Source organism: Octopus bimaculoides, chromosome 4, assembly GCF_001194135.2.
Source record: "Octopus bimaculoides isolate UCB-OBI-ISO-001 chromosome 4, ASM119413v2, whole genome shotgun sequence".
NCBI lineage: Eukaryota > Metazoa > Mollusca > Cephalopoda > Octopoda > Octopodidae > Octopus > Octopus bimaculoides.
The window spans coordinates 17,061,444-17,084,982 of record NC_068984.1 but is presented as its reverse complement, the minus strand read 5'-3'; the positions used below and the strand labels follow the sequence as shown (position 1 = coordinate 17,084,982).

At 34.6% G+C, this 23,539-nt stretch overlaps 1 protein-coding gene across 2 annotated transcripts in view; it reads left to right on the top strand.

Annotated features, from left to right (window-relative positions):
* Window positions 1–23,539, top strand: part of LOC106875192 (son of sevenless homolog 2) — a 113,703-nt gene that overhangs the window by 79,166 nt on the left and 10,998 nt on the right. For both annotated transcript variants that reach the window (XM_014923231.2, XM_052966921.1), the window contains 16 exons: window positions 4,430–4,627; window positions 5,331–5,471; window positions 7,147–7,254; window positions 7,694–7,792; window positions 9,567–9,694; window positions 11,216–11,346; window positions 11,841–12,029; window positions 12,663–12,780; window positions 14,019–14,102; window positions 14,633–14,845; window positions 16,557–16,685; window positions 17,236–17,392; window positions 18,331–18,432; window positions 20,210–20,365; window positions 22,260–22,442; window positions 23,137–23,254. In XM_014923231.2, coding sequence (XP_014778717.1) covers window positions 4,430–4,627; window positions 5,331–5,471; window positions 7,147–7,254; window positions 7,694–7,792; window positions 9,567–9,694; window positions 11,216–11,346; window positions 11,841–12,029; window positions 12,663–12,780; window positions 14,019–14,102; window positions 14,633–14,845; window positions 16,557–16,685; window positions 17,236–17,392; window positions 18,331–18,432; window positions 20,210–20,365; window positions 22,260–22,442; window positions 23,137–23,254 — 2,254 coding nt within the window. The remainder of the gene's footprint in view (window positions 1–4,429; window positions 4,628–5,330; window positions 5,472–7,146; window positions 7,255–7,693; window positions 7,793–9,566; window positions 9,695–11,215; window positions 11,347–11,840; window positions 12,030–12,662; window positions 12,781–14,018; window positions 14,103–14,632; window positions 14,846–16,556; window positions 16,686–17,235; window positions 17,393–18,330; window positions 18,433–20,209; window positions 20,366–22,259; window positions 22,443–23,136; window positions 23,255–23,539) is intronic.

The window sequence follows — 23,539 nt, the reverse complement described above, 5'->3', positions numbered from 1 at the left end:
TTTATGTCTCCTATAACTTAGCAGGTTGGCAGTGAAAACTGATACATTAAGTATCTGACTTACAAAAAAAAAAAAAAATTTTTGGTGGAATATTTGTGTCTTAATTTTGTTTCTTGCAAGGGAGTCATAAAGATGTTGTCGATGGTAGTGAAATCATTTAATCACTTAACTCATTAGCATTCGCATTATCCTCTCAGAAGTAATGCTTATTTATTCTCACTGTTTTATATTAATCATGCGTTATGTTGTAGCTTCAAGAATCTATCAGTGTTTTATTATTGCAGTTATAGTTCATACTGTGATTGGGCAGTACATGCCTGTTCTGTTGGTATTCAGTCTCCTGTACACATGGTTTCAGCTGATTGTTCACTGATTTTTGTCATCCATGTATAATAAGAATGAATGGCACGTGCTATGGGAAAATATTTTGTGGATATTGCAGGGCAAGAAACAATCTGAGACATACTAAACTGTTTGTGCCAGTGTATAAGAACCTTCAGAATTTCCATTTTAGATGTAGGCTGTAAAGCTTTTCATCATTATTGACATCATCATCATTATTCAACATCCACTTTTATGCTGCTATAGGCTGGACAGTTTGAGAGAATCTGACAGTTTGGAGAATTGTGTTCTGCACCAATATCTTCTTTTGCACAGTTTCTACATGTGGATGCCCTGCCTAATGCCAACCACTTTACGAAGTATGCCGGATGCTTTTTTTCATGGCACCAGCACAAGTTAAGATCACCTCATCACTTGCAAAGCTAAGGGCCTATATTTAACCCCTGTAACTGAGAAGAGAGAGTGTGTGTTATTTCTTTACTACCCACAAGAGGCTACACACAGGGGGGGACAAACAAGGACAGACAAACGGATTAAGTCGATTATATCGACCCCAGTGCATAACTGGTACTTATTTAATCGACCCCGAAAGGAAGAAAGGCAAAGTCGACTTCAGCGGAATTTGAACTCAGAACATAGCAGCAGACGAAATACCACTAAGCATTTCGCCCAGCATGCTAACGTTTCTGCCAGCTCGCTGCCTTTAGAGAGAGTGTTTGTGATGATTATAGATGGTGGTGATGATGAGAAAGGATGAGTAAATTGAAAAGAACAGATTTATAATTGCAATAGAAGAGTAGTAGAGAGAGTAGGAGTAGTAGAGTAGGCACTAATCGGTGGGAAGGAGTATGGCAGAGAACAGATGAAAGGTAAGGGATTAGTGGGGTTATTGAGAAAGAAAGGTACAAAGTGGAAAGGGCAGGTTGTGTAGGGGCAAGGCTTAGGGCTATCCTACATTTTTAGGGCAAGTATGGACAAAAGGTGAGGGAAAGGAGAAGAAAGGGAACAATAGTTTTGGGTGGAATCCTGAGAGTCATTGAAGAAAAGAGGTGTTGGGAGGTCATGGGTGTAGGAGGAAAATGAGAAAGGGTGTTGAGGAGCTGGAGAAGCTGGAGGATAGCATTGAGGTAGGGGGAAGGGGACAAATAGAGTGTGAATGCTGCAAAAGCATCTCAGTTGGGGGAGTGGCTAGGGAGTGGTACCAAACGGGGAAGGCAGTGGAAGGATGATGATGAGAGAGGTGTGTTGTTGCAGCTTCTTGGCAATATTTCACAACACAATGCTGGCAGAATCATTAGCAGACTGAGCAAAATGCTGAACAGTATTTCGTCCATCTTTACATTCTGAGTTCAAATGCTGCTGAAGTTGGCTTTGCCTTTCATCCTTTGAGGGGTGGGGTCAATAAAATAAGTACCAGTCAAATACTGAAGTTGGTGTAACCAACTTAGTTCCTCCTCCAAACTTTCTGGTCTTATGCCAAAATTTAAACAAATATTTTACAACAGAAGATTACAAGTGTTGGTTTTGATATAACATATTTTTTTTAAAAGACAGTCGAATGTGTATTTAACATGTTTTTAATATGCAGTGAATGAAAACCATCACATGCCATCTACTAAAGTTTTAAAGCTTTCTATTTGATGATAAGATTGTTATTGTAGTAGTCACAAAGGCGTTGGAATCTGTCACTTATTGCTGAGAGTTTATTGCACCGACAGTCTTTTTAACAACCACTCTAGTAACCAATGGAATGATACTGTTAAGTACCCTATTATGCAACACAGTCTTGATTATTAAAATTTTGTCTACTTCACATGAAATAATAGCAAAACACTGTCAATTATCTACCGTGGTATGCATCAAAAATCTACCGTGGTATGCATCAAAATGCCTGACAAGTATAGCATAAACAATCATGACATCACTTAGATTATTTATTGGAAATAAATTTACTAATATAATTTAACTACAGGGTGTCCACAAAGTCTGGGTACATGGGGATTAACACATACTATAAGAAATTATTATTTCTTATATTTAATTGTTTATGCTATGATTTTATTTACTCCATGTACCCAGACCTTGTGGACACCCTGTAGAATGTATTAGAAATGCTATCATAAAATACATTCAAGTATTTTCTTTAATTTGTGAAAAGACTGGTACTGGCACCACATAAAAGGCACTGGTGCTGGCACCACATAAAAGGCACTGGTGGTGGTGTACATAAAAAGCACTGGTGTTGGTACCACATAAAAAGCACTGGTGCTGGTGCCATTTAAAAAGCACCCAGTACACTCTGTAAAGTGGTTGGTGTTAGGAAGGGCATCCAGCTGTTGAAACTGTGCCGAAAACAGATTATGGAACCTGGGGTGACTCCTAGCCTTGCCAGCTCCTGTTAAACGACCCAACCCATACCAGCATAGAAAACAGATGTTAAATGATGTCATCATTGTTGTCTTCTCTTCTTCTTCTTGTTTTGAGACCAGAAGACCTATACTTTATAAGGATTGCAGATTGGCAGAATCATTAGAATGTCAAACAAAATACCTTACAATATTTGTTCCAGCTCTATACATTCTGAGTTCAAATCTTTTGAGGCTGGGGTAGATTTAATCAACTAATCCCATTCTTCAAAATTTCTGGTCTTGTGCTCATGTCACTAACGATTATTACTTAATGATAAGATCAGAATTTTGTAAACAGCATGGTATCTTATTCAGCTATAGATTTCATAGACATTCCACAGTGAAATTGTATTTGGATGTATTGCGTTTATTGTTTTTTAATATTTCTATTTTGCTAGAAGGATTCTGTTTTTCCAACTTCCTTATGTAGAATTAGGGCTTGTTACTATCAGCTTTATTTTGATTATCTGTCTTTATCATTTTCTTCTTTTTTTGTGTGTGTGATGGTGGCTGACTTGGTAGTGTCTCATTTTCTTCATTTACTAGCAAGTCATTCACAATTATTCATTTATTACTGACTTGTTCCTTCCTGGTCCTCTCCTACTTCCTTCACTTCCCCTCCTCCTAGCAGTTATTCAGTGTGTCCACTTCAGTGCCCTTTTCCAATCATCTGTTGCTCTTTTCACACTCTAGTACACTTACTTACCCACCCATTTCTTCTGTTCCTCAATCCCTATTCTCTCTCTCTCATATTCACCTTGTACCTTGAGGATATGGCCTCACCATCTCTCTCTCTCTCTCTCCAGTTGAGAAAGCTTTGTATTCACCTCTTCAGCAAGATGCCCATTACTGTCCCTCTATCATACTTCCATGTCCATCAATACCATACCCCACTCAGGGGAGCTGAGCTTCTCTTGCAAGTTATCTGGTGACCTCACCAGTGCTGGTGCCACGAAAAAGCACTCAGTACACTATGTAAAGTGGATGATGTTAAGAAGGGCATCCAGCCAGAGAAACCATGCCAAAGCAGGCATTGGGGTTCAGTGCAGTCCTCTGATTCATTGGTTTTTGTTGAACCATCCACTCCTTGCCAGTATGGAAAAGGGAACATAAACTGATGGTGATTGTGTTGATGACGCAAGGTGTGAGATTATTCTCTACACAATTCAAATGGTACCCACAACAGAGTACTGCTCCTGCATATGAAATTATATTGCTGTCACACATCAAAAGAAAGGTTACACAACTGGCTGGTAACATACCCAATCTCTGGCCCATAAGCTTGCTGCCTTCCTATTTCTCTCCCATCTCTACTGTTACTACAGTGGCTTCTGCCCCTCAGAGCACTCTCAAATCCACTCATCTTTACTCCTCTTGTCACCCATTTTATTACCCCCCCCCCCCTGATCCCACCTCAGGTCCTATTCTTCAGAACTTCAGATAACTGCATACATCTTCTTTTCTACACCCACCAACTTGAAACGTTAACAACATCAACCCAACTTGTCTTGAAGGGCCTGCAAACCATGGGTACATCCCCTTTCTCCAACCCTACACCCACAACAGACAAAAATGTCTATTGACTAGAAAAATCTAGTCTTTGCTTAATTGGACTTCGTTTTGTACTGCTTTTTCTTGTAAGATTTTTATAAGTCATTCTTTTGTGATATATTTTATAGGGTCTCATGAACCTTTTCTTTCCTGATGATGATGATAACCCATCGTTAATGCTTGAAGAAGAGCCAGTTCGACGAGATTCATTGTCTTATGAAGAGATTGTTAAAGATTTTATCCTTGAAGAGAACCAGTATCTTCGAGATTTAAACATGATCATAAAAGTATTTGCTGCACCATTTGAAAAGGTTCTTCAGGCAAAAGTAAGAGGTATTTATTTTACTAATGCACCAACACAGTATGAACGTTTAAAAAAAATCTATTTACCAAATAATATATATATAGTTGTTTTAATTTCACAGAATAGTGAGACTGAGATAAATTGCATATTGGCATTAGTTTGGCAGCCACTAAGAAATAACTAACTGAACCATCTGAATGATTCTCATGCCATGTGCCAAGAACTTGGGCATATCCATTAAGTTCCATTCAATAATGACACTAATTATGTTTGAAATATACAAATAAATATGCTTCAGTTTTCTGCAATTTTTTTAGGTATAATTAGATAAAATTTTCAAATTCCAAATATTGTTTGGATTAAGTGTTTTTTTAACATAACGATCAAACCAATGGAATTTGTCAGAAAATTGTAGCTTTGCAATATTTTCCTTTCTACAGCAGTAAATCAAAACAAAGCTGTAATATATATATATATAATAATATTTCAATATTTTGACACAAAATGCATTTAGACATACACAATTTCAAAAATATTTTGTCAAAAGACATGAACTTTTAATAATTATTTGCTCTAAAAAATGTTTAAGTATGTTCTCAATCTTTGGTGTCTTAAATTTTGACAAAATAATTGTTAAAAGTGATACATTTGTCTTTGAATAATGCAAATTAATTATTATATATATGTATATATATATATTTATGTATTTTCGTTTTATTTCATAGAAAATGGAAGTATTGTTTAGTAATATAAAAGATATAATGGAATGCAGCGCTAACCTACTTAGTTCAATTGAAGACCAAATGGAAATAGCCGAAGAAAATGAAGCACCAACAGCAGGAATACCATTTGTAGAAATGGCTGAAGTAAGGAATACATATATAATGTTTTAATTTAATTTTATTCATTTTTTTTTTTTTTTTTGCATTTATATAACTGCATTTTATGAAAAAAAAATTTATAAAACTTTTAGAGGTATAAGGGATTAGTTTCAAGGTGTCTATTAAATTGATTACTTTGGCGAGAATGATATTTTTAAAAAATTAGTTTTAACTCCTCAATATTTTGAAGCACTTTTCTGTAAACAAACTTCCGGAATTTAAACAAGAAAAATCCTAAAATTTGTATTTCAAATAAATACAGATAATTGAGTAAAATACCCGCTGTTTGAAATTTTGTATTTTCTCCTGATTATATATATATAGAGGAGAGTATTGTAGTTCGCTTGAAGCATTGTGTATTGTTTGTAAAGAATAAAAAGTTTTGAATGATACAACAATGCACTATAATACAAAAAAAAGGACTATATACCTGTTGTAATTTATGTGATATTTCGGAATACAATTCTTTCTTCAGATATTCTTAGATGGAGTCGACTCCATCTAAGAATATCTGAAGAAGGAATTATAGTGCATTGTTGTACCATTGAAAACTTTTTATTCTTTATATATATATAAATGCAGACATGGCTCTGTGGTTAAGAAGTTCACTTTGCAACCAAAAGGTTTCAGATTCAGTCTTACTACATGGTACCTTGGGCAAGTGTCCTCTCTTATAATGTCAGACAGACCCATGCCTTGTAAGGGAATTTGATAGAAATTGAAGAAATCTCATCATGTGTGTGTGTATATGTCATGGTATCAACCAAACTCTTTGGTGTTGTTATACATTACTAGTCACGGTGCACTTTGTTGTTTTAGCTTTCAACTGACACCATGTCACTGGTGAAGCGAGCAGGCATACACACTGCCGATCAGAAGGTTATTCCATTCATGGTTACCTATTTACAGCTGAGTTGACTGGAACAACATGAAATGAAGCGTTTTGCTCAAGAACACAACGCACTGCCCAGTGTGACAATGGAACCCATGATCTAGCGATCATGAGTGCAATACTCTAACCACTAGACCGCATGCCTTCTCACACACACACACACACACACGCATAGTGTGCAGCTGTGTCAGTGACCCAGTCAAAGTTTGTGTGATGAATTTTATACCAAATGTTTAAATGAAGTTAATTAAGTCATTGTGTGTTTTTGAATGGCTAATATGTGTCTGTAATTGTTTTGAATATCAACACATGGTCTCAGATCAAATCGCATACCGGGCAAATATGTCTCCAAAATATATGGAAATAGTTATGGGCGTGTGTGTGCATTTGTGTTTGTCTCTCATTGCTTGACTGCTGATGTTGATTTGTTTACATCACTGTAACTTAGCAGTTTGGCAAAAAGAGAAAGATAGAATAAGTATCAGATTTAAAAATAAGTACTAGGTTTGATCTGATTGACTAAACCCATCAAAGCAGTGCTCCAGCTTGGCTGCAGTCCAGTGACTGTCACATGCAGAAGACTATATATGCATGTTTTATTGAAGAATTTTGTTTCCCTGGATATATGCTATCTTTGCAATCACTATAACATTATATATCCATATACCAACTTATGTATGTGTGTGTGTTAACACAGACACACACGTCTGTATGTTTGTTTGCATGTATGTATGTTTTTATACAAGTACATTTTTATTTATATTTCAGGAAGAAGAATTCTTTGTTTATGAAAAGTATATGTCAGACATGGTTTCATCTGTTGGAAAAGAGCTTCATGATACACTTTTGCAGTTGACAGAAACTATAGACTATCATGTGAGTCCTTAACATTTCTAACATCATCAGCATCATCATCATCGTTTAACGTCCGCTTTCCATGCTGGCATGGTTTGGACAGTTTGACTGAGGGTTGGGAAGCTAGAAGGCTACACCAGACTCGATTTGGCAAAGTTTCTACAGCTGGATGTCCTTCCTAATGCCAACCACTCTGAGAGTGTAATGGGTGTTTTTTTACATGCCACCAGCACGAGGGCCCGTCAGGTGGTACTGGCATTGACCACGCTTGAATGGTGTTTTTTACGTGCTACCAGCATGGGAACCAGCCAGGCAGCACTGGTAATGACCACGCTCGAATGGTGCTTTTTACGTGCCCCTGGCACAACTAAATAATAAACAAGATTTCTAGTTTGCAACTCTGTTAGTCTGGAAGATAAAATATAAAAACATATTAACTTTTTTTTTTTTAACTTTGTAGACTTACACTTACAATTTCAAAGATGCTGTCAAATATGTACTTCCAAAACTGCTGCTTGGACCAATTTATCACTTGCTGCATTATTTTGATGTTATGAAGGTGAGTGAATTTTTTTTTCATAGTTGTTGAGTTTGTAAAAAGAATTCTTGTAGTTTACTGATATTTACCATTTGATATTCAAGTTGTTCTCCAAAATATTCTAAAATATATCATAGCTAAAAGGTTAGAAATATCTACTAAATTGAAAAAAAAAAGTACATGGGTAGGTATTTCTATACTTTCTGTGAAGAAAATCGCAAGAAAAGTTCTGATAATTAATTGGTTAATGTTAATGAATAAAATAACATTAACGTAATGACTGAATTTAATCAAGCTGAGGTATTGGAAACTGAAACAGCACCACTATTATAAATGATTCACTTTGTTGGCAGAAAGTGACAAAATATTTTAAAGTTAGATTTATTTCATGAAGTATTTAGTGAACAACAAAACTAGAATAGACTACAATCCTTTTGTTACCATATTTTTGTTCAAATACACTTGTTTTGTTTCAATTAATTTTAAAAATAATGAAGAATTTAGTGAAATAACTTCGTCATTACTAATTAAACTGGCTTTTGGAACATAAATTAATGTGAAATTTTGAAGAAAGAGTTTCATTTAGGTCACTTTAAAACAAGATCTTTGTATCATAGAACCAAGGGCTGCTCAGGCAGGTTACTCTCAAAGAGATTAAAAGGAACAGACAAACTTCATTGTAAAAAAGAAAAAAAAAAACTCATAAATTTACTTATATCTCTATCAACATATTTAGTTATACTAAAAATATTTTATTGATAATACTAGTAGTTTACATGTAAAAAAAATCATAAATTTACCATATTATATTAAACACTTCTGTACTATATTATGTTAAACATTACTATACTATATATGTAAGCTGTATTACTACTGTATTAATACTCTAGAGTAAAGACCCCCTTCAGTCATTAATGACCATGGGATTGCACCTAGAAAGTTCCCCTCTGAGGCACAAGTCTGGGCAACGTTGTTTATGGAAGGCTAGCAGTTGCCCATGCATACCAGCCTCCCCTCTTCACACCACTGATGTTAACCAAGGAAAAGGCAAAAGCTGATAGTTTGGCACCAGTGACATTGCAACTCATGTCCACAGCTGAGTGAACTGGAGCAGTGTGAAATGAAGTGTCTTGCTCAAGAACATAGCCTGATCTGGGAATCAAACTCACTACGTTGTGATTATGAGCCCAATGCTCTAACTATTGTGCCATGTGCCTTCAGATATTAGAGTTGACTACTGTATATTTAACATAGAATTATAGTAGTAGATTGTGTTGATGCCTAATTCATTTGTGGAGCTATATTTGTTAAAATAATAATAGGAGTGGCTGTGTGGTAAGTACTTTGCTTACCAACCACATGATTCTGGGTTCAGTCTCACTGCGTGGCACCTTAGGCAGTGGGATAGAAACTGAAAGAAGCCTGATGTGTATATATATATATATATATATATGTTTGTGTGTCTGTGTTTGTCCCCCACACCATCACTTGACAACTGATTGTGTTTACATCCCTGTAAGTTAGCAGTCTGGCAAAAGAGATTGATAGAATAAGTATTAGGCTTACAAAGAATAAGTCCTGGGGGGATCAATAACATTTCGAAGCTGACTGACCATTATCAGCTTCTATAAGCTAAACTGTTAGTCTGGTTGCAATCTCGTAGAAAAACCAAAATAGTTTTCAGAGTTAATGTATTCAAATATTAAAACGTAACTTTAGTTGATAATACAGGAAAAGCAGATCCAGGAGTTTTGTTTAAATTTGCTTTAATATTGGTTCAATTTACTGCTTCTAGATGATGCAAGACACAAGCCCTAATGATGAAGATAAAGAATTTTTGGGACAAGCAATTGGTTTAATGGTTAATTTAAAAACATCTGTAGAAAAGAAGTTTGGAAATAATCTTGGCAAACGACGGCCATGGTGAGTATTTTTCTATAACTCTTAATACAATGTTTACATTGTCTGTAACAAGACACTTAACTCTCAGTGGCCCAATGCGGCTGTGAGTTACAAATGGTACTAATGGCTGGAGTGGTTCGATTTTTATCAGAAACAGTAACAATTGAAGGAATTCATTTTTAATTGACATGCAGTGTTGAGTTCAACCACTCCATGGGAGTTGTTAGAAGTGGATTTGATTTACTCATTAACAGCTGATTTTGATCATAAAGAGCTGAACTAATTGGCACAACAGACAGTTTATTTAAGGCATTATTTGTATACTTATTGATGGGTCTGCAAATTCAGACTGTCACTTATGATTTATCTTTATAACTGCTTCTTTCAACAAATAATAATTTCTTTTACTTAGACTATTGCAATCTGGTACATGTAGTACAAAAGGACTGTTTCCTTAGTCTATGCTGGTTATATTTTCTATGATTTAGGATTCATAACCTCTCATCACAAAACTTATGACATTTGTTTAATGTGTTTGAGGGCTGCTGCTATGTGTCTAATTGGGAAACTCTTTTGTTGGATTCTTGAAGTTGTTAAAATACCATTTCCTAGCTTTACAACTAATTATCAATATTTCTTACACGTTTCCTTTTATTCAAGGAATCCATTCTTATTGACCGGGAATAGAACTGGTGGCAGCATTCATTCAAATTCTTTTAAACTAGTAGTCAATGAATTTATCTGCGTCTCTTTGAAGATTATGTAAATTATTTTAGTTGGATTTTTTTTAATAATTTGATTATTTATCTGAAGTGTTGGTGCCACTTAAAAAGCAAAAAAGCATCCACTACATCCTGTAAAATGGCTGGTGTTAGGAAGGGTATCCAGCCAAAGAAACCATGCCAAAGCAGATCGTAGAACTTGGCGTAGTCTTCTGACTTGTCAGCACCTGTTAGTCCAACCCATGCTAGCATGGAAAGTGGATGTTAAATGATGATGGTGTTTATTAAGCAATACCGTCACTATTTTAGATGTAATTTTGTGATTAAAGACAAGTAAAAGTATAAATAATTTTAGGTTATTAAAATTTTTTTAATCACTTTGGCAGAGGAAGAGATGCCGTGGAAGAAAAGAGAGGGGGGAAATTACCATGAGTTATCCTTAGAGAAGAGACCTAGTTTGAATACTTGCAACAGAGGGTGACTCTGTTCCCCAAAGAAGCATTCTGTCAAGATTCATCACATTCTTCCTAACTGAGGAGTTGAATCTGTTGGAATATATTTAAATATCAATATTTTCAAACTTAGTGAAACTTTAACTCCTGCATTAAACTCTTTAGCATTTAAACTGGCCATATCCAGCCCAAATATTCTATCTGTCTTAAGTTGAAACCAACCCAATCTGGCCTCTCACTCCTATCTTACAGTGCCATTCTAAAAAAATGAACAATCACATCATCAAAATCTCAGAGCTATGAGATAATGCATGATTAGTTCAGAACAATGTTTCATGGATGTTTTTTGTTATTTTCGTTATTTTTAGGGAAACCTCATTACGATTACAAGGTCAAAGTGGACGACAGGCAGCATTGGCCAAAATGAATGAACTTCAGAAAAGTATTGATGGTTGGGAAGGCAAGGACATTTGGCAAAGTTGCAATGAATTTATTATGGGTATGTATTCAAAAATATTCTTCTGAATTGCTTTCACACATGCAAGCTCCCAATTAAAATGTGTTTATTCTACTTCCTCTAATTAAGCTTTTATCAAACTGCAAGCAATCAAAATGTTACAAACAGCAAAAATGAATTATACTAAATATTTCAAAGAGAAAGGGAAAAAATTATCTCATATAATAAAGAATATATAAATATTTAAGCATGGAAGATATTGGAGTTAAGGCAATGTTGACCGTAATTACAAAATTAGTATCTTCATGAAGGAAATTACCTACCAAAAGTGGAAATAAAATCTTGTGAATAATTTAATGTTCTAGTTAATTTACCTTCATAGGGTAGTATTTAGACTAATTGTTAATTACTTAAGCTCAAAATCCTTATATCTAAGCTGTTGATAGATTCTAGAATTTTGTTGGATATTATTAATTTGTAAAATGAAGCGGAGTTTTCTTGACAAACATTTTTAATGCTTTTTCATTCTTTTATAGAGGGAATATTACTTAAATATACTGGCCGGCGTCCTACAGAACGGTATGTGTTCCTCTTTGATGGTTTGCTGGTATTATGTAAGCAAAATCTTCGACGGTCTTCAACAATGGGACCTGCACCAGAATACAAACTCAAAGAGAAACATTATTTACGGAAGATAGAAGTGGTGGACAAAGAAGATACTGAAGGTAAAAGAATGACTCTATATTGGTAGCTTTTAATTAAATTACATGGATTTATAGATATTTCTTTAATTTCATTTTGAGGTTTGTTTTCAAAATATGCTTCTACATCTTTTCATGTATGTATATTAGTGTTTGTTCGTATGTCAAGTTATAAGAAAAGAAAAACAAAATTAACATTAACCTAAAGAATTACTCAATACCTTTTATTGGTGTACCTGTTTATTATACTTTTAAAAGAAGCTGGGTGGTAGCAACCTCACAGGGTTGCCCTGCTAGTCTTAAAAGCATAATGTATAAATTTTATGATTTTGCTTAAACATAATGATACTAACAACCAGTTGTTAGAACTCATATATTTATGCTTTTAAGTAAAACATCAGATGTTTGCAGAGCAGAATATAATTTAATGACTGACAAAAGAACAGCAGTTACATAATCACTTTCATACACACACATACACACATATAAAAATATATATATATTCATATATTTTAAATCCATTTATCCATGGTTGCATGGGTTTTGTGCATGTGTGTGTGCGTGTGTATACATATATATATATATATATATATATATATATATACATATATACATACATATAGACATATCACCATCATATCTTTTTTCATTTTTCAGAGTATAAGCATGCATTTGAAATTCAGATCCGAGACCATCCAAGTATAATTATGCTGTGTAAATCTATAGACGAAAAGAACACTTGGATGGCTGCATTAATTTCTCTACAAACAAGGAGGTGAGTGTGGTTTTTCTGTTTGTTACAAATTTTACATCATTTTTCTTTATTGAATGGATTGATGTGCACATTCACCACGTTAGGTCTCGATCGATCACTTCTTTCCTTGATTCTGCCTCTGCTTTATCTACTCCCATACAGCAACTTGAGTCATATTTTCACCAGTGAAATATTGTCTATTATTATAGCTCAAATCTTTCGTAGTTACTGCCCTTGTTTGCTGCATTGTGTTTTTCAACTCATTCATTTTACTTTTACACAAAGTTAGCTCGTTTGTTCTTGTCTTTCTGCCATAATATGATTACCATCTCCAATGAGCTATCATTACTTTCCACAATGTTTACTACTTGACAATTTTAATTTCTGATAACATTAAGACCATTTTGAAGCCTGTATTCATTGACAGGTTACTTAGTGCATCAAAGTGGCATACTAAATAGTTAATTGTTATATTTGTTAAGCTCAAGCTATTATAAAGACATGGTGAATTTTTTCAAAAGAGTTGCAGAGGTTTTTTAACAACTGCCTTGAGTATTCCTTATTAAACAAATCAATATTTTTAACAGACATCACTCATACACACTGAATGCTAGATTAGTGTTGTCTTTTCTTGTACAAATATTGACTAACCTCTGTACTTTATTTTTTAAAGTTCATGTTACATATTCCCTGGTTTCTAAAATTCACCAACCCCCACTCCCGACGTGCCTACGCACCCTTATTCTTTATGACTCTTTCAATGTTTTCACTTTTCTCTACTTCATGACAGTAGTTATTCTTTCATTACTCGAATTATATATATATCTGCCCTCTGTCCCCTCTTTTAATCTTTTCTAGAAAAGAATAAGAAAAAATAGTTTGGATAGTTATATATAATGAGATTGATGAAATGGAGTAAGACATGCATGTTATTTAACTGGATGCATTAAACAGTCAGAACAGCAGAGATTGCAAAAGAGATTTTTAAAAAAATGGAGATTCAAGGTTACAGATACTCTAAAACAGGCACAGGTTGCACTATTAGAAAAAATTCAAGGCAGTTTTTCATTAGGTGCACCATTCAAGAAGCTCTGCAGGCTGCAGTTTGACCATGACTGCTCTAAAATTTGGTACACAATTTAACTTTTCGTAACATTTCTATATTTCATTGCTGCTGATATATCAAAACAAATATTTTCCATGCTTCAGCTAAAAATCAAGGTTAGGCTATTATTATCAATATTTGGTTTATTTTCCAGTATGTTGGAACGAACATTAGACAATATATTGAAGGAAGAAGAGAAAGAGCATCCACTGCAGTTACCCCCACCATTAATATATAAGTGAGTACTACTCTTTTTCTTTCTTTTTTTTCTTTTTTTGACACTAACCAGATTCTCACTGCAATAAGTTCTTTTTTTAGTTCAGATGTTTCCAGTTTTGGAATTGTTACACCATTTGAGGATTTAAATTCTCAATTTTATTTCATAAATGATCACCAATAAGATATTATATGTTTGTGTGTGTCTTTGTATATGTGTTTACGTCCCCTTGACTTAGTGCTTCAACAAAAAGGACCAATGGAATAAATACCAGGCTTTATAAAAAATTTATAACTACTGGAGTCAGTTCATTCAACTAAAGTTCTTCATGGCAATGCTCCAGCATAACCACAGCCTGATGACTGCAGCAAATGAAAGATAAAAGATTAAAAAAATAAATAATATGCAAATATCTGAGTTTGCGGAAATTCCTGCCAACAATTTTAACATGGAAAATTTGACATAAAAACAGTAAAAGTAAATAAAGCTTCCCTTTTCTATTCATTTTTCCACTGTTTTCATTTTTTTTTTTTTCAACTTTTTTATTTTAGGTTTGCTGTAGAAGACTCTAGTGACAACATTGTGTTTGAAGAGAACCAAGAAGCAAGTGGAGAGAGTCCATTAATTAAAGGGGGAACTCTCCTTAAACTTGTTGAACGACTCACCTACCATATGTATGCTGATCCCAAATTTGTACCAACATTCCTCACAACCTATAGATCCTTCTGTACACCACAAACGCTGTTGGATCTTTTAATTGAACGGTGAGAATAAGATAATTCTCTTTCAAAAATTCAGTTTGATAAGTTATAAATCAAAAGTATTATGTACTAAAGTTAAGTTTATCCTAAAACAATTCACCATTTACATTAATTTCTTTAAAAATAAACATCACAGACGCACACACACACACAGTTGAATTTAAAATTAATCTAGAATTTAGTGGAATTTAGAGTAAAATAAATAAGTTTATTATTATTATTAATATTATTATTATTATTATTATTATTATTATTATGTTTGACTTTTGCTTTGTGTTTGTACAAATTGACTTCAAGAGAAAGCAAGTTAGAAGTTCAAGCTGGTGTTATGCCTAGAGTGTCATATATTTGGTTTTGCACATAGTATTGCTCTAGAGAATGTTTAAGAAAATAAGAAAATAATGAGTTTGTTTTAAAATTTGAGATTACATAGACAGCATTTTATGTAGGATTTGGGCAGTTCCCATGAGCACTATCTTTTGAATTTCTGCCATTTTGGTGTTTCCTGGTATCTGATGAGCTAGGTAGGAATCCGCCCCTTTTGCTATCATTCCTAGGGCACCTATGACAACAGGTATTGTTTTAGTCTTCAGGTTCCACATTTTGCCAATTTCTACTTCAAGATCTTTATACTTGCTCAGTTTTTAGTAGGTCCTGACAGATACATTTATGTTGATTGGGACAGTCATATCAATAAGGAGGCATGTTTTTTTGTCTGAAATCTTTCTGGGGCTATTGATGTCTATCTTTTTGTCAGTTTGTTTGTTTGTTTGTTTGTTTGCTGCTGTTGTTGTTAAGAAGGCAGCAAGCTGGCAAAATCATTAGCATGTTGGACGAAATGCTCAGTGATATTTCGCCCGTCGCTGCGTTCTGAGTTCAAATTCCTCCAACGTTGACTTTGCCTTTCATTCTTTCAGGGTCAATAAAATAAGTACCAGTTGGACACTAGGGTCGATGGAATCGACTCATCTCCACTTTCCCCCAAGCTGCCCTTCTGGCAAAAATTTGAAATAATTATTATTATCGGTCTGCTGAGTGTTGGTGTTAGGAAAGGCATCCAGCTGTAAAAATCCTGCCAAAACAGTTACAGAAGTCTGGTGTAGGAGGCTTCTGCCTGGCCAGCTCTTGTCAAACCATCCCACCCATACCAGCCTGGAAGGTGGACATTAAATGATGATGATGATTATTATTATTGTTGTTGTTACTATTATTATTATTAAGAAGGCAGTAAGTTGGCAGAATCAAAGTCACACAAGACAGAATTAAAAGGCATACTTTTATCTTTTACTTATTTCAGTCCCTTTTGACTGAATTTTTAGTCAAATGTATTGACCCTAATACTTATTTTTTGAGCCTGGTCCTTATTCTGTCAGACTCTTTTGCCGAACCACTAAGTTACAGGGATATAAACACACTAACACTGGTTGTGAAGCGGTAATGGGGGGGGGGACAAACAGAGACCACAAAGACACATACACACACACACACACATATATATATGACAGGCTTCTTTCAGTTTCTGCATGAACATCTGAGAACAGCTGTGCTGAACTGCATTTTTAAGAATGTCGTTGATGTTAATGGCAACAGCTTATATGTAGGGAAAAAAACAATTCAGAGCTCAATTAATCATAGTTGATTTGTTAATTAGCCAATATTTTAATGATCCTTTTTGATATTAAAAATATAAAAAATAAATTCCTTTTATTTTTAGATTTGATATTCCTGAATCGGAAGTGAAACAACAAAGTGATGACAACCCCGCCTCTGGTGACCCCACCTCCCTTTCTTTACGTGATCTCAAACGTCTTCGAAAAGAATATATCAAACCTGTGCAGTTTCGGTAAGTATTGCTTTTGTTTTTCTAATTTCTAACCAGACAGGCACACACTAGTGCCTCAATATTTTTCAATATTTTATAAAGATATTTAGAGAAAATTAGCTGTGTGAAAGGGTATTAAATGGGACACAAGGTGTGGAATTTCCCACTTTTCCTTTGATATAAAGTTGCTATTTATTTCACATTTCTTAGCTTAGATGATAGATGCGGTCATTTGGTTTCCTACAACTTACTATTTTTTAGGACTTTGCACTATAGTGTGAGGACTTCATAATTTCTTAAGTCTTTCGTTTATTAAAATCAGCATGGAAGAGTGACTGTGTTCATTAAGGATCTGATTTTGTCTCTTCTATTTCTAATAATTCTTAAAATATTTGTGTGGTATTGAGTTTTACAATTTAAGTCACAACCTGTGTCTTACTGAAAACTTTTGAATTTGTATTTATTTTACACATGATCATTTTATGGCACTAAGGTGTTATAATTTTCAGATTGAGCAAGTCTTGTACAACTTCTAATTAAAACTTTTCGTCTCTACTCTTTACTTTTTCAGAGTTTTAAATGTTTTACGACATTGGGTAGAACGCCACTTTTACGACTTTGAAAGAGACAAAAGTCTACTTCAGAAACTCTTCAGCTTTCTGGATAGGATTCAGGGTAAAGCTATGAGGAAGATGGCTCGGTCGATTACAAAAGTAATTTATAGAAAGGTACATCATTTTTGTTTTTAATTTCATTTTTGTTGCTGCTTGCATTAAATAAGTTTATTTTGCCATTACTTCAGGTAATTATAGTTTGAAACAAGTTATTTGTACTACTTTTCATTCAGCAGATCTGTTGCTTAGATATTTGCCATTAACAAATCCATCAGACTGCCAGTCGAATCAGTGTTATCTCAATGGCTTTAGGAAATACTATTTTTATTACTCATATGATATATTTACATACAGTTCATTCTGTTAATATAATCATTCTAGCACTTGTGCTGGTGGCACTTTAGAAAATCATTCGAGCGAGGTCGATGCCAGTGCCGCTGGACTTTCTCCCATGCAGGTGGCACGTAAAAAACACCTTTTTGAGCGTGGCCGTTGCCAGTACCGTGTGACTGGCCCTCGTGCTGGTGGCATGCAAAAGCATCCACTACACTTTCGGAGTGGTTGGCATTAGGAAGGGCATCCAGCTGTAGAAACCCTGCCAGATCAGATTGGAGCCTGGTGCAGCCTTCTGGCTTGCCAGTCCTCAGTCAAATCGTCCAACCCATGCTAGCATGGAAAGCGGACGTTAAATGATGATGATGATGATGACAGAGAGAGTAGGAGTTACCATCTAACAAATTCCATTCACAAGGTAATTGGTAAACCTAAGCTTATAGATGACTCTTGCCCACACCTAGAGCCACTAATTATTTTTTACATTAAATATATTTCTTACTCTGAAATAAGTTGACAAACAGAATCAATAAATATTTTATTAATGCTTATTGATAATTTAGGCAACATAGGGCTAGAGTACTAATTCAACTCTTACTAACAGCCACCTGATTGCATTATCTCCCCCTTTATCCAGTTCATTTCTTTGTTTTATCAAGATTATCACCATTGAAAACAAATGTGTATTAATTTGATCCTTGATTCTCCTGCATTTCCAGGTTGAGAGTAGTAGTACTGAGAGAGGAACAGTATTACAATCTGTACCACCTCCTTTTGAGTGGCATTTGGCATTTACAAGTGAAGAGTTTGATCTCATGACTGTAAGTATTCACCACTTCTTATCCTCTTGACAAAGCCATAAACTATGACAAATCTAAATATTACTTGTTGCTATTTGTTCATGCGTCTGATACCTAGTCTTGTTTCTGAACCAAGTTCGATGACTGGCACCCGTGCCAGTGGAGCGCTAACAGCACCATCCGAGCGGGATCACTGCCAGAGCAGCAGTCTCGATTCCATGCCAGTGGCACGTAAAAACCACCATTTGAGTGCGATCGTTTCCAGCTTCGCCTTACTGGCACTCGTGCAGGTGGCATGTGAACAAAACATTGGACTGACTCCTGTGCCAGTGGCACGTAAAAAAACACCATTTGAGTGTGGCCATTACCAGTACAACCGGACTGGCCCTCGTGCCGGTGGCACGTAAAAAGCACCCACTACACTCTTGGAGTGGTTGGAGTTAGGAAGGGCATCCAGCTGTAGAAACTCTACCAGATCAGATTGGAGCCTGGTGTAGCCATCTGGTTCACCAGTCCCCTGTCAAATCGTCCAACCCATGCTAGCATGGAAAGCGGACGTTAAATGATGATGATAATGATACTCTTAAGTAAAAACAGGAGAGATACCACCATCATCATCATCATCATCATCATAAATGGTTTTACAGCTGATATTGATATTATTTGTGGTTTTCCTCTTTGATATTAAGTACTGTCGAATCTGCTTTTTACTTTGAATCCTTCAGCATTTAAGCTGGCCAAATCCAGACCCAATATTCTACCAGTTTTATGTTCAAACTGGCTAGATCTGGCCTCTCATTTGGCATTCTAAAAATAAACAATCAGCCCCAGTGCTCAGCTGGTACTTATTTAATCTATCCCCAAAAGGGATGAAAGGCAAAGTCACCCTCAGCAGAATTTGAACTCGGAACTTGAAGACAGGCAAACTGCTTAGCAGCATTTTGCCTGGCATGCTAACAGTTCTACCAGCTCACCATCCTATATTATCTTTATGTTAAAATCATTTATTATATAAGGGCACAGCTCCAGCATGGCCTTAGCTGTGATTGCTAAACAAAGAGCATGTTAAAAAGTATAGTTGATAATTAATGCTGAATTAAACATAATTTCATAGTTAGCAAGGTCAACCACAAGATCAGTCATATGTAAATTTTACTACTGCTGTAAAATATCATGGCAGCTCTATCTATCTAAGCATGGAAGAACTAGAATATTAGGGTCAGGGAATAGGAGTAATTATTTCTAATAAAGGGCCAAGATAAGAAATTTGTCGAAAAGAGATTAATCAATTGATTGACCCCAGAACTTGAATGATACTGTATATTATCGGCCCAAGAGGATTAAAAAGCAAAATCTACCTCATTGGAACTTGAGCACAGATTGTACAGAACCTGAACAAATACTGCCAGACATTTTGTCCATTGCCATAACAACTGCCAATCTAATGAATAATGATATAAAAGAAACAAAAAAAGGCTGAGGAATGTTTTTTCAAGAACTTCCAGTTGGTTATTTAGATGTGTTGACATCAGTAAGTAGTGAATAGTTTCAAGTTAACTTAGTATTTTACTATGATGATCAATAACAATTTCTTTAATAATTTGAAAATACCTTATTTTATAAGAAGCTTCAAACTGAAGATTAACTATAAGGATCTCTCCAAACTGAAGGTTTGCTAAGGTCATAGGCATTGCTTTTCTTGTTTTCAACTGAAATAAATAAAAAGCAAGTCATGTAATTTCATTTCTTGAAAATATTTTTTCTAACTGTGCTGAGACTATTTAATTTTATTTTTCAGTTACATCCAATAGAAATTGCCCGTCAGGTAACACTATTAGAATTTGATTTATACCGAGCAGTGCAACCATCTGAGTTGGTTGGCAGTGTATGGATCAAGAAGGATAAAAACAAAACTTCACCAAACTTACTAAAGATGATTCACCACTCGACTATGGTAATTTATTTATTTATTTAATAAGATTTTGCAAAAAGTTCCCCAAAAAGGAAGTTTTTTAACCAAAGTGAAATATTTTCTTCTGATCTATTTGTTGATTCTGAGCTAGGAATTCTTAAATTTCAAAAAAATTAATTTAAAATTGTATTTACCTTTTATTAATTTATGGTGCTGAAGTCAAATTACACCTGTTATTTTGTAATTGGTAATGTAGTTTGAGTAGTTGAATATAAATTTTAACCTAATATTGTATTGAAGCTGACTTGCATGAATTACATGCTTCATATTTATACAGACGTGTATGTGTGTGTGCGTACACATATGCACACACACACACACACACACACACACATAATCCTAGCAATGTTTAATTTTAAAACATTCCTGTTGAAACTGGTTTATGCCAGGCCAGATCTCATTATTAAGAATCTCCATGAAAAGTTTCCAAGTATTTTACACGTCTTGTAAAGCTATGGGTCTGCACCTGAAAAGTTCCTATCCAAATTGCAGGCCTGGGCAAGGTTTATCTATGGAAGACCAGTAATTGCCTTTGCATGCATGGCTTCCTGTCTATGCCCCTAGTATTATCCATGAAAATGTAAGGGCTGATACAGCTTGGCACCAGTGTTGTCACAGCGTTTGTTGCCAGACTGCAAAGACTCAACAGATGCTAGAAGGCCTCTCATCTAACACTTTAATGATCCTGCCAATCCACTATTCTTTGACTGCTATTTTATGTATTTACTGAGCCCCAAAAGGATGACAGGCAAAGTTAAACTCGGTAGGATTTGAACTTGGAGTGCAGAACCAGATGAAATATTCTAAGACATTCTAACCACTATTCTAATGGCTCTGCCCATAAACTGCTTAGATTCAAAGCAGTTAATAATCAGTTACTGTGAAGACAAATGTTATTTAAGTGGGGAATGTTTATGGGATAAAATCACTCCCTCAAATGGATTTTTGGGAAAATATTAAGGCACTCATTACTTAAAAAAATGGAATAAACTTAAATTATATTGAAATATCTTTTTTTTTTCATGTCATAATAAAAAGAGAAGTTGAACTTTTTAAATAGTTTCCTGTTTAATATAAATTTCTGATATCTGTTAATTGAAGTCCAGTGATGAAAAGAAATTAAAATCCTGGTAGGAGTTCAACTCAGTACAATCAGACACAGAACTAAGTAAATAAATTCCACAGAAGTAAATTGATAAATGTATAATTTAACCACTGAGTAAATTAGCTTCTAAGTTGTTCAGTAGTTGAAGGGTTTCAGATATGTTTGCCTTATCCCAGTTCTCTCATCTAAAATATGTGAAAATGTTTAGCTTTGAATGTGGTACATTTTAATGTGATGCTCATTGCAAGCAATAAATACATAAAAGATGGAATGGGATCTTCAACCAATTAATAGAAAATCAATGCTTTAGATGGTACTGAGTGTATATGGTTAGAGGCTGAAGCACTGATGAAATGATATCCAATGATTACTCAAATGGTTTTTTCAGCTGTAGTAGACAGTCTTTACCACCATTTGATAATGATTGTGATAGAAATATAATTGCTAGAATTAGTAAAGAGTATAATTTTAATGAGTTGTGAGACGCCGGGGCATGGAACACGGATAATTTATGGAGGTTGGATAGAGAAATAGTTTATGATAGATCCATTTGTTGCATGTATTACTCTTACGTGGTTGAATGACAAAGTGCAATTGAGTTTAGAAAGTAGCTGAGGATTCAATGTAGTTTCTCGGCACAGTCATTGAAGCAGCTGTGCTTTTATAGACATAATGCATATGTCTTTAATAAGCCTAGATACACCTGTACATACATATTAAGTTAAACACAATAAAATAAATAAAATAACTGTTCATTGAATTATATTTCAGTTCACCTTCTGGTTAGAAAAATGTATTATTGAAGCAGAGAATTTTGAAGAGCGAGTTGCTGTTGTTTCTCGCATTATCGAAATCCTGTTAGTATTTCAAGACCTGAATAATTTTAATGGTGTACTAGAAATAGTAAGTGCTCTCAATTCAGCTCCAGTATTCAGGTTGGAGCACACTTTTGAGGTAAGTTTGATTTATCTGTTAATTTTTTCTTCCCATGAGTAGTTGGGTCTGTAAAATGGGTGGGCTTCAGGGGCATAGAAAGTAAAAACAGATTGAATAAAATTAGAATAGTTGATATTTCTTTAGAATTGTTAAAGTAGTTGTGATTAATCACATTAACCATTTACCTACTAGTGATCTCATATGGGATCACTTAAAAATTACAAATTTCGTAATTATCTGTCAATATTTACACATATCTAACTTTTTTGCTATATCTACTGATATTCAAATGAGGTTTGCTAATTTTTCACCCAATATCTCGCTTATTTCTATTTAAAATGTTATTTTGATCATTCCAGCGTGTTTCTAAGGCTGTTTTATGCTAGAAATCAAAGTTTCATAAAAAAAAATTCCAGTTAATAGAATTATGGGAGGTAATGGGTTAAGAGATTTCTAATTAATGTTGTTTTTAAGGGCTTGCCTACTATTTAGTAGATAGTAATGGCAATAGGTTGGGTACATCAAAGGGTCTTAAAGGAGACAAATGGAGCAACAGTTCATTGTACAGAGCATTTTTCAGTTGATAACATGAATATATTTTGACTTTTCCAAAATGTTCTCTTGCTGAAAATAAATCATAAATATTTATTTATCAATTTTGTTTAAGATCAATTTAACTTTATCTTGAAAATTTAAATCATCCATTTTTCAGGAAATTCCTAGTAAAATGATTCGAGCATTTGATGAGGCAAAAGAATTGAATTCTGACCACTTCAAAAAATACATAGAAAAATTGCGATCAATAAATCCGCCATGTGTCCCTTTCCTTGGTGAGTATTCATCCTGTTGTTGTTGTTGTTGTTTTGTGAAAACATCTCATATTGAGTAGACTAGCATTCTTTCAATAAATCTGGCAACAGATTTTAAAACTTCCAGCATATGGTTGCAGCACTTCACTTGAAATAGGCATTTGATTTGTTGTTACTTAGTTCTAACCAAGCAACCCTTGTGATCAAAGTCCATTCTAGCTGTGACCATCAGACATTTTATTTTTCAAGTATAGTGTATCTAAGAATACATTAGTCAATGTCTTTCTGCCTTTATCTTTTACTTGT